The following is a 12,477-nucleotide window of genomic DNA, read 5'->3' on the forward strand; positions in this document are numbered from 1 at the left end:
AAAAACAGTCCAGCACTTTACATTAAGCTTGCACTGGACTGGGGAGCACTGTTAATACCAATAACCAGCTGTCAGAGAGATACAAGCATATTATATAAAAAAATCTGTGGGGTTTTTCAGCTCAGAACATGAGCATATACAACTCCTATATCATGCTTAATTGTTGGCTGCCTAGGCAGGAATCTGCCCCTATTAGAGTTGTCACAACTGAGGTGCACTTGAGTACTCAGGACACAGAAAACCCCAAGGCAGAATACTGCCCAAAATGCTGGCGACAAAAGTATGAATCCTATCTCAGTTTAATTCATCTTTTGTTGTTTGACTGAAAGCTTCTGCACTCCTCTCAGCCCCAGGAGGTAAATACAGATGACTGAATACATCAGAGAAATCTTTTGAACATTACCTTTCCAAATAGATGTGAAATGACCATGTCTGGCAAAGCATTTGTCCAACCTGAAATCTGAACAGCAAGATCAATTAAGTATCTGCTATTAACACAGCCCCTGGACAAATAACACCTTCCAATTACCCATAAACAGACCAATGGATGCTCTCTCTACATATAGAATATCCTGAAGTGATATTTCCCCCCCCCCTCAATCCTACTAAAACACCATTAGGGGTTTGAGTCATTCTTATCAGATGCCTTCACTAATGCAGCTGTACAGGGAACACACTGCTAGGGGAAGAGGTGTTTAGGGAATCATTCCCTGCAGGAACACCAAGCAAACCAGCCTGGTGGGTGTCACTGAACCCCACTGCCCACTCTCCTCCCTGACAATGCAATGGAACTGGGATCAAAAGCTCACAACCCACAGTAAATGCTCCTGCTTTGGAAGGACACAAGAACATGAAGCACCTGTTGTGCTCCTGAGGTGAACAGTACTCCCCTTGAGAGGTGGAATGCAGAGGCACAGATATGGAAGAATTTAATGCACTGATGCATTGGGTGAGAATCCAAATGGGTCAGGAGGTTCATTTCAGCATAGAAAAGTTACTGCATTTCATTTAAATAAGTTTGTCTCTCACTTTATTTTGATAAATTTGATATGGGAGTGTATTTAGTAGCTAAGCTTGAAAGAATGTTACATCCTGGCTCTGCAGGTTTCTCCTAGGAGTTTATTTTATGTTAGCAGCTTCTGGTTGTACAAATCATCTGTAGCCAATGCTCTTTTCTGAGTCTTTTTGGCATCTAAGACTCACAGATAATTGAAACATGGAGGATGTTGTTCTGGACATTCTTCTGTGCTCTGCTTCATATTTTGGGCTGTGTTGGTAACAAAGCCATGGACAAGAAAGCACTGAATGCTACACTACACTTGACGTTTTCTTGAAAGTTGTTTCCAAAACTACCATGTCCAGGTGAACTGTTCTCCCCAGCAGTTATGAGCTGCTAGGAATTGTCCCAGTAGCTCCACTGTGCCACATGTATCTGCTTTCTCAAAGGATTTATTGTTATCACTAGCTCTGTATGAAGTTTTTTTGCAAATGGAAGAATAAACCCAAAAGGAATTAGCCCAGGATGTTTAGCATCTGCAGCCATGCCTGACATACAAGGTGGCCAAACTCCTCACATCCCACAGGCTTGCTGTAAGATTCATTTTTCTAACTTAAAGATATTTACCTTAGTTGCTGCCCAGTCCATCCAACCTTCAGCACAAGGATTTACATTAATGAGAACTAATCCCTCCACCATCTCTGGATGGTTTAACTGCAAAAGAGAAGATCTAAGATTTGTCAGATATCCTTTGCAGCTCGACAGTCAGCAAAAATTTAAATTAGCAAATTATATCATGGGGAGGAAAGTGGTAGGTCTAGCTTTATCTTGCAGAAAAGAAGCACATGTATGGAAAAAAAAAATCATTAAAGCAATTGAACTGAGCAGCTGGAGAGCATTAGGATTTAACTTTTTCTCCACCCTCAGTTTAAATAGAGAACTCCCATTATAAAAACCTTCTGCAAATTAACTGGGTAGAGCCCAGGCCTTAAAATGGAAAATCTAGGTCTTCTGGATTAGCTATCCTGCAGATTGTGGTATTTCACTTAAAAGCTTGGCTTGCATGCTTAACTGGGCACAGCAGAGCAGGAATTCTCCATGGACACTATGGGGATCACAATGTGTAAGGGAAATCAGGCTTGAGGCTTTAGGGAAGTGCCACAAAACTTACAGCAAATCTGGTTAAAATGTAGGCACCAGCTCCAGTTCCCATTCCTATGATGGTCTTCAGCCTACACAGCAAAAAAACAGAAGAGACAAATGAGGAAGGGTGCTGAAAATGAAGTTACATCAGTAGCCTTCCTCTTTCACATGCCAGAGTGTATCTGCAGAGGGGAGGGCTCATGGCTGTGCGCCCCCAGCCATGTCAGTGCCCCCAAGGATATTTGCAGGACCCTGGTCCTCCTGCATTGCAGGGCAGCAGCCATCCTCACTTATCTTTAAGTAAATATACTGAGCAACCACAGTACTGTTCTGATCCTGGGAGGAAATTATTAGACTCTGACAGAAAAACTGAAATTTGCAGCCTAATACAAAGCTCCCCCTCCCCAGCTGTCCAACTGGGGCACTGGATCCTCTTTAACAGGAGGCTGGCAGGGAAACATCTCCTGCTATTCAGCCACTGGGGTAATGAAGTTTAAACTTCATAACCAAACAGGGCAGAGACAAACCAAATATTTGCATTAACTGAAATCAGATTTAAAGCATCACCTTCAAGGTCATAGAAAATACATGGTAGGGAAAGCTAGACAAAACCACTGAGAAAAACAGGTTACTCAATGCTTTTAGGAAAATACCTGAGGATAGCTTTAATTCTCATTAGCAATACTAAATCAAGACTTTGTAAATACACTCCAGTTTCATTGATTTCCAAGGTACTGATGTTATTGGTCACATTTTTTGAGCAGTGCAACAGAACAGGCAACCCCGTGCCTGAAATCAGGCAGTTCAAAAAATACACATCCCCTAAGGAGGGAGTGAGGTAACCTGGTCCACAGTGCTGTAAGAGCTGCTTATAACTGTGCAATGTCTAAATTGGGGAGATGGCTCAGCCTGTGTTTGCCAAAGCTGCCTAACTCTGAATGCAAAGTTTTCTCTGCTTGTTCTAAAAACCTCTTGGAGGTGTCTCCTGCCCTCTCCATTGTGAACCAGGAGCATGAGCTCCACAGAAAATGAATTTTTCTCAGCTAAAACTACTGCTAAAGCTGAGCTTTAAGGGAGGACAAATCCCCAAACCTGGTGCAAGTAGACATCCCAGGAACACTGCCACTAGGTCTTTCAACACTGATGACTTGGCATCTGCACTTGGTAGTAGAAGATGCTCAGGGAGGTCAGACTGACCCCCTAGAACACTCAAGCCACAGAAGCAAAACAGTAAATGTCTTCAGATGGGACAGTGCTTCTGTTTTTTTCTTGTCCTGCTTAACCACACAGGAAAACGTGGGCTGTTACAGTAGGAAGAACAGATTGTCTGTGCCCTGCCCCTGTGAGGGATATGCACACAGAATATAGGAGGAAGCCCCTAAATTAGGCTCATGGGATTTCTCCTAAGTTGCTTCCTGTTTAAAAATAACCAGACACTTCAAAAAGGGCCAAAAAAGAAGCTCTGTCAGAAACCAAGGCAAAAGCAACCCATCTGTAACAGAAGAATCCAAAAGAACCACAAGTGTATTTCTAGCAAACAAAATGCCAGACAGCCAAGCTAAAACAAATTCCTGCTCTTTCAGTGAGCCACATAGAGAGAATGAGAAAAATAAGTAAACAATTCTGCACTCACCCAAACTGTTTCAGGATTCCAGGAATCATTTCAGCCAGCTGATCCATGGAGGGATACACATACCTAAAACATGCATGTTTTTGAGGAGTTACTACACCACATCCAGCAGAGTACTCTGGCTTATTTAGAGACACAGTGAACACTGTAGAGCTAGTACCAAATGTGGTCAGTGTGAGATCACTGAATGAATGAGCTGAATTTAAATCAGGAGCAAGCACAAGCAATTTTGCAGAAATATGAGCATAATCCATATATGTATTCTATATGTTACAAGACAATAGATGTCTAAGAACAAAGCAGACTACAATGAATCTTTTCCAAGGAAAGTTTACACTTAGAACTTATGAGAAAGTTTGAACAAGAGAGATGAGTTTCCAACCACATTCACTATGTTTGTATTTCTAGTTCACCACAAAATTTTCCCAGTATTGCATAATCAGAGACCACAGAAATGCCTTCTAGATATTTGGCAAAAAACTTACATGCATGTTTTCAGGGACACAAATATTACCATAGGATAAATGAGAACAGCTTTCCATTAATATTGATGAAGAAAATGAAGGCATAAGAAAGACTATGAAGCTGATGATGAAGGCTCAATAAAAACAGCTGTTTGTTAATGCTCCTGGTCTTCTTAAATCAGAAATAAAACTTTGAGAGAAGGAGATTCTGAGCAAAATCTCAACTGAGTCACATGTGGGAAAAAAAAATCTATCCAGAGTAGAGCTGGAAAACATCTGCCTAGGATGTATTTAAATCTCTCTTATACCTAATTATTCTCTAATTTAGTCTCCAAAATATAACCAAACAAAAAACACCAAGAACTGTGAAACATTTTATTTTTTAGATTTTCTTTTTGGGAAATTAAACCTTAACATGACAAAAGCTGATGCCATTGCAACAGCTTTGCTCAGGGAGACTTTATTGCAGCCTTTCAGTACTTTAAGGAGACCTATGAGAAAAAGGAGGACAAACTTTTCAGCAGGGTCAGTTGTGATAGGAAAAGGGTTAATGGTTTTAAACAAAAAGAGGGTAGATTTAAATTAGATCTAATGTAACCCCATATTTCTCTTCACAGAGAAAAGCAAGGCACAATTCTTCCCAAGAATATTTCTGGGTTTCACATTCTCTGAACATCAGAGAATGAAAATACAATTCTTTTCATTTGCTGTGCCTGTGCTGTGCCAAAGTAGAATGCAATATGGAGATTGTTTACTCAAAGTGATGGGTTTTCTTTCCTTGGCCTAGCAGGGCCAAGAGAGTGTGTGTGTGTCAGGGCTGTTGGGTGACAGTCACAGGATTCAGTGCAGTGTGTGCAGGGTCGAGTGCTTGGCAGGTTCAGTTTTAGATGTATAGAATAATATAGTATAATAAAGTAATTAATTAGCCTTCTGATATCCATGGAGTCCTCCTCATCATTCCTCACAGAACAGCTATAATCTAAGGAAGAAGTTTTTTTACAATGAGGATGGTAAACCCTGAAGCAGGTTGCCCAGAGAGGTGGTGGCTGCCCCATCCCTGCAAACATTCCTGATCAGGTTGGACAGGGCTCTGAGCAATCTGATCAAGTTATCCCTGCTCACTGCAGAGGGGTTGGACTAGGTAACACGAAAGTTTCCCTTCAAAACCAAACCATGACTTTATGACTTAATTTGGGAATTCTGGTGTCCCAGTTGAAGGGCAGGTAGAGATAATACAGCTCCTTACAAGCCCACCATGATTATACCAAGTCTTTGCCAGCCCCAGAGCAGGATGGGTGCCCTCTGCAGCTGCCAACTCAGAAGTGTTAACACTCACTCAGGACACGAGGGCTAAGGCACTTAAAAGCTCATGATTTAAACAAATACAAAGACAGGGTGACTGAAATAGCTTCGTAGGCTGCTCTGACAGACAACTGGGCCATTGCAGCTAACAGCAGCATCAGACCAGCTTAAATATTAAGCAGGGAAATAGACTGGCTCATGCACTAAGGGTACTTATAAGCTCCTTAATGCGCATTTCTTACAGAACAACTGCTCCTTGCCCTGTTCCCTCCCCTGGCATGTTGGCTGCTCCCTTCCTCAGCCAAGCTGATTCTTGTCCAAGGGGCACCTCAAGGTAAATCTGTCCCACTTGCCCTAAACAGGTAAAGCATTTTGGCAATGGCAGTGCTCATGGCCCACAAGGTTTCCAAGAGTTACAGCATCATACATGGCACAGTCAGGAGTGCAAAAAACCTCTCTAAAACCTTCTGTGGGGGCCATCATCACCCTGTTACTGCCCAACAACCTGCATTTTCCAGGTGGGTTATCACCTTAGCATCTACCATGCTGCCACTTCATAAAGAGCACAGATTTACGAGGAGGTGATATAGAGGTTAATGCCTGTCTTGTTTAGTTTTCATTCAGTATTTATATTCAGAGTGTCATTACAAAACAAGCTAAGTCAATATTTAAATTGACAAGATGTAGATATCTGTCAAGGAGATGCTTTACAAGCAGCCTAGTTAGCAGAGCTAAAACACAGAATTGCAGCCACCAAGTCTGCTGTGAACTGGCATAACAAAACAGAGCTCCCAAAACTCCACTGCTTTAGAAACAGTGTCAGGATTTAAGTTCAAAAGCCAACTACTGTGCTTGGTGCAAGTACTTTTTAATGAAACTGCAGCTCAAGATTCTTTTTTTCCATAAAGAGGGTAACTATGAGAGCATGGGCTGATTCCCTGACAACTCACCCAGCCTGGAAAGACGGTGCTCCATCCTGCTGACCAGGTGCATCCACATGGCAGACTGCAAAGTGCTGGGTAATTTCCTGCATATCCTCAAAGTTGAAGAGAGGATTGAAACATGTTTTATCTTGGGAAGGAAAAGAAAATATGACATAATTATGCTGAAGGAAATAAGTTTGCAGCTACAAAAATAATTTATTAATCAGGTTAATGAAAAGTTGAATCAATCAGGTCAGCTAAGGTTTTCCATCTTATTTTTGTACCTACTAGAAGTATTTACTTGGTACACCTAATTCCTGAAAAAATTTTTTCTTTATGCAAAAGTTAAAATACCAACAAAATTTAGCCAAGGATATTCATCCCAGGTTTTGTCTTAGATTAAATTATCCATTTCCTTGTCTGTTTTCTTTTTTTTATTTAATTGTGTCAACACAAATGGAGGGAAAAATATTCAAGGCTAAGATTGTGACTTGTGCTTTTGCCCAAATATTACAAGTAGAACATTATGTGATCAACTCCTGCAGCTCAAGACAAAAGCGTCTTTTTGGGATACTCAGTGCTGTAGGCTCCAGGGTTTGAGATGGTCTGATTTCGGATTTTTAAACAATATTAATACAGGGGGAGGATTAGCACATTTTCCTTCTGGTGTGAAAAGTATCATCTTTGAGATACCTAGAAAATGGTCCAATAATCTGTGTGTTTCTGAATGTCCTCACAAAACACACATGCAAAATCTTGGCAGAATATAAAATACTTTTAGCTCAAATCAACTTTAGAAGAATATGCAAATCCAGAACAACTTTGGAAAGGAAAAGGTGTAAATTTAAGTTACAGATTTTTCTCTGTGCTGATTCACTATAAATCAAAATTAAAGACACTTCCAGGAAACACAATAGCAATGTGTTTCCTGGAAGTGAATGAAGTGGGTTTTTTTTTTGACTTAATGGTAATATTCACCCCGTTGCAATAGCCAGCCCATAAAGATCAGCAGGTGTTTTTAAGTATTGATAACTGATTAAGAAACCATGAACTGTGTGCAACAAATAGGACTGACAAAAGAACAAACTAGGGCAGGTCTGGCTATTAACTCATCATATGACAGGTCAGATAAAAGGCACCTGAAGTTTTTTTTCCTAATGCTGGCTAAGGACACAAAGCCAGCACTCATTTCATACTGACTTGTATAAAAACCGAAGCAGCCCAAGGCTGCTGATCAGACAGGACCCAAAGCCCCAGCAGAGTTCTTTTTCCAGTCCTGTTGGCAATATACCATCAGCCTCCCCTTCAGATTTTTACAGCATTCATATGCAATCATTGTGAACTACCAGAGATCCTTTAAAGCATTCCAATTATTTCCTGAGCAAGGATAAAAAAAAATCTGAGAATTACACTTGCTGTAAGGGTTAGGTGCCATCTAAGAGCTTCCAAGGCACACAAAGAAGCAAGGAGCTGGGGAGGGTTTCCCAAGCACTGCTGCTGCCTGGCAGAGCTGTCCCAGGAGCTGTGCAAGCAGATCCCACTTACGGTTGAGGCCGATGTCGTGGTAGGTGAGGATGGCCGGGCGGTTCCCGCGCGGAGTGCCGCACATGGTGACCCGCACGGAGCCGTGCACTGTCTCCACATCCTGCTCCTGCCAGGGACAACAACAGCCTGTCAGGGATTGGCCAAGTGCTCCTGCAGCAGGTCTTCATGGACCACGAGCACAGGTCCTGCCCCATGCCAGGGTCTGCTCTGCAATCCCACCCTGACACCCCCCATTTGGCTCCATGGTACATTTTACATTTGATGTCACCTCCTCCAGCCCACAGACAATTACAGAAGCACTCAAGCTGCTAGCTCTAACCAGATGCTGAGGGAACAGTTTAACAGTTTTTAACCACATTAAAAGGCAGAATAAGAAAACAAAGAAAGAAGTTTTGCTATAATGACACCTTGAATACCAAGAGCTTACAACAATGACCCTCAACATTTGCAAAAGTACAAGTCACCATGATAAAATATTTCTAATTTCTAGGAAAAGAGCTCTAGCTGAGAAAATAACCACTACTCCCCAAAGAAAGCAGCATTAAGGAGCTTGTACATGCTTATCTGCATAAGGATTTATTACACTGTGAAGCCTTGTGATTGCAGTAGTCTCCCCCAATAAAATCAGCAGCCACGTGTGTTTGTTTTATGGGTTGTGATGTACAGACCTGAACATAAATCCAACTGTGTAAAGTTTGCTAATAGAATAAAATTACCATGACATTATTCTGATGGTTACCAGAAAAAAATATTAAAAATAAACTGCTGTAATTTGGCACAACAGGAGTTTATACTGCTTACTGATCTTAAAGCCAAGGACACCTTCATTAACAAACCAAAGTCACCACTTTTGAATCTCTAAGTTAGATGTGAGTTACACAAAAGATGGAACAGTTTTTTGTTTCTTTTCCACTTGAATTTCAAATGAGTATAAACAATTTGGTATTTTGCCAGCATGTATCAAAGGAATCCCAAACCAACAGTTATTTCTGACACTTATTTACAGTATGGCTATATTCACATAACAATCAAGGGATTATATAGGCAGTAGCCAGTCTTTGCATCTCCCCAGAATCCTTTATTTACAGCACAGGACACAGATATGATCCATGGCATTCAGTGCACTGCCTACTGCTGCAGGGCTTGTTTGACTTGTTCCATGCAGTAACACTCGGAGGCAAAGTCCAAGTTAAATTCAAATCTATCCAAAATTATGCTGTAGATATCAGAGGTGCACAGCCTCTGCAAAAAAAAAACTTTTAAAAAGGTTTGTTTACGCTCCAATAGCTGAAGTAATAATTCAATCTAAATCTCAACTCCTTAATTTGATAAAAGGAATGCACTGCATATTTTGTTGCAAATGATTCTAGGCAACACCATTCTACATTTCATCTATTTTCCTTTTTATTACACAATTACAACAGTTTTAAGTTACAAATGAAGCAGTGAATCAAGATCTATCCCCCCTTGCACACAGGACAAGTTAAGCATTGCTGCTCTCTGAACTACACCCCAAAACTCTAATTTTCAGATTCTCTGTCTCCTAAGAGGCTCATTCCTCTGCATACTCACTGCATTACTTATCAGGTAAGCTGTATCTTCCACATCTAGGACCATCCTTAGGCAAAACAGGGTGACAAATCCAGCAAGTCACACAGAGGACGGGTGGCAGGTTTTTGTTTTGCCCCAGCAGGGAACTGGGTTATATAGACAAGCTGCTCTCCTACATAGGCTTATGACTCCCATCATGCCCAGCTGGGAAACCAAAACAGACTCAATCACGAGGATGTCACTCTTAAATAGGATTTGAGCCAGGTTTGACCAGGGGAAGAATGTACTCAGAGGTCAGACATCAAAGATGAACTAAGTCCTTGCCACACAATGTACAAAGTGCCAAATTTCTGACCTGGTATTTACCACAGTCTTTCCTATTGCTGTTTCCATCAGATTTTGAGAAATTTAGCTTCATTTAATGCTTTATTACCTGAAATGCTGAAACACCCCAAACTTATGCTAAATTGAATCAGAATTGAGTTCTTTCCTAAAAGCCAGGATTAAAGTTTCCAGCAAATGCAAAAGACTGAAAAATTAGTATAAGTCACAATGATTCTGATCAAAAAAAAAACCAAGGCCTTTTAAATGTTTGATATCTAGTATTTCCAAAGTAGATAAGAAACATTTAGTTTACAGGATTCCTATATCACCACACTAATGTTACCAAGTTCAGCTTTTGGTGGAAAATATGGTGTTTACATTATACATTGGGTGGTTCATTAACATATACTATTAAAATATAATTATAGAAAGGCTTGGGCTAGAGGGAATGTTAAATATCATCTAATTCCAACTCCCTGCTGTGGGCAGGGATGCCACCCACTAAATCAGATTGCTCAGGGCTCCAGTAACATTCTATATCATTCATATATATTTAGGTACTTTCATAATACAATAGTCCTAAAGAGATTTGCAGTGCTAGTATATAGCAATTAATAATACATGAAATTTATAATGATGGCAATTTATATTTTCCACATTCTACTTTCTTATGCTTAGCTAATTAAAGAAATAATAATTTGGCAACCTCAGCACTGTAATGAGAGTAAGCATTATTGTGTAACATGCCTCCTGCTGAGTGTGGAATATTGAAATTATTTTCTCCTCAGTTAGAGGCTAATAGGCATTTCATATAACCAGATTTTATTGCTAGAGCTTTGCAGTAACAACAGTGAAAAATCCAGGACTTGTTTTCTTTGAAGGGAGCACTTTCAAGATTCAGGATCAACCTCCTTCATGTATGAAAGAAAAGGTCTGATCATAGTAGACAAAACCAAACCCTTGAACTTTCACATCCCACTGACTGCCACAGAGAACTCTTCCGGAATTGGAAACCTGGATCCAGTTCAAACTCAGTGTCAGCTAAAAATAGCTCAGAGACAACAGGTGACCATGCTCCCAATAAGTGGCACAACACAGTCAGTTTAACAATTGCCTCAATTCCTCGTTATTGTCCCAGTGAGACTCCCCTAATTCAATAGGGTTGTGCTGTTTTCCTGTAGCACGAATTCTTAATGGGAAATGCACACAAGGTTCTAAAAAACAATCAATTCAAACCAGTTTGTTTGGTGACATCAACAACTTCACATCCCTATTGATCCTATTAAAGATCAAGAGATTTGTCTACGTGATGTAGGGATGGATGTTTTCAAAATGCAGAGCACTGAAAACAGATGGCAGCACATCCCAATCAACATCAACATTATAGTAAGAGGCTCTTCACCAACTGATTTGTATTAAAACACTATCTTGGAAAAAAATCCAAGGTACACTAATCCGATAGAAGGATAAAGACAAACACACCATCTGTTCACATCTCTCACTTTAACAGAGGTGCAGTCTTATCTCAGTGCACTAAACACACACACAAAAATACTTTCAATATGTGCAATTTAAGGGAGGCTGTCTCAGTTTGGAGGAGCTGGTAGATCCTAAAATAGATTTTATTTTTGCTTCAAGTGACCTTTTAATTTTTTATGAGGTTTGAAGGAGAAGACAATTTGTTATCACACAGGAGGGCTCAGTAATTCCTTCCCCTCTACCCTGGGTAAGTAACACATGGATGGAGAAACATGTTTATGAACAAGTTGTTTTCTCAAGTACGGAATACACAACCAAAATATCTCAGCTATCTAAAAAGGAAAACTGCATATGCACACTGCACATTTTGCTAAATACGTCATGTTTTATATTTTAAGTAAAATACTGCATTCCATCAAGATTATTTTAAAGCTTTCAAATATACTTAATCCTCAATTACAATCTCATGCTTTTATTTTAATTCATGATATTATGACTGTCAAATACACCTCCCTTCTCTTGCCTTAGAACTGAGGGAAAAGCTTTGGAGCTTTTAAAGAAGATTTAAGTAGCTTTTAAATTTCTAGGAGCAAGTATATTTTAAATGCTTATTACTTAAGAACTTTATTATAGTAATACCTGCATAAGCTATTTTTTCACTTTTCTTTTTCAATTTCTTGGAAATTAAAAATATTTGGGAGTTCAATGTGTTATTTCAATGTTGAATTTCAAAATCCCTTTGCCTTGAAGTTCTTAAGCATTTTCTCAATAGATTTTTTTTACTCTAAAACAGAATTTCAATTCATCTTATGCTTGTTTTCTCCTAAAACCCCAAAGCCCACACTTCCTTTTTTTTTTTCATTAGTTAACATTTCTATTCTGAATTAGCAATATTAAGAAAAAGGTTTCCCAAAATCAGGCAGGGAGTCAGGTACATTAATAAGAATGATACGTCAGATGTAAATGCAAGTGACCCTGCTAAGGTGGAAGCCAAGAACAAAAACTTTGCAGCAGGAACTGACGCAGGTCATTGCGACAGCTCTGCCCAGGGATCCTTCCTAGTCCGATTAGCAGGGGTCACCCTGCTCTGCTCCCACTGGTGATGCAAACCACAGCCAC

The 12,477-nt window shown here is 40.0% G+C and overlaps 1 protein-coding gene across 3 annotated transcripts in view; it reads right to left on the reverse strand.

The window, feature by feature from the left end:
* Positions 1-12,477, reverse strand: part of NDRG1 (N-myc downstream regulated 1) — a 40,256-nt gene that overhangs the window by 8,714 nt on the left and 19,065 nt on the right. For 2 of the 3 annotated variants that reach the window (XM_074557344.1, XM_074557351.1), the window contains exons 4-9: positions 8,005-8,110; positions 6,487-6,607; positions 3,774-3,836; positions 2,169-2,229; positions 1,625-1,711; positions 404-460 (exon numbers count right to left, since the gene is read on the reverse strand). In XM_074557344.1, the coding sequence (XP_074413445.1) occupies positions 404-460; positions 1,625-1,711; positions 2,169-2,229; positions 3,774-3,836; positions 6,487-6,607; positions 8,005-8,110 (495 nt within the window). Of the gene's footprint in view, positions 1-403; positions 461-1,624; positions 1,712-2,168; positions 2,230-3,773; positions 3,837-6,486; positions 6,608-8,004; positions 8,111-9,576; positions 9,716-12,477 lie in introns of those variants that run through there. The other variant, XM_074557338.1, reaches the window with a different exon arrangement.

This window comes from Zonotrichia albicollis, chromosome 1, assembly GCF_047830755.1.
Source record: "Zonotrichia albicollis isolate bZonAlb1 chromosome 1, bZonAlb1.hap1, whole genome shotgun sequence".
NCBI lineage: Eukaryota > Metazoa > Chordata > Aves > Passeriformes > Passerellidae > Zonotrichia > Zonotrichia albicollis.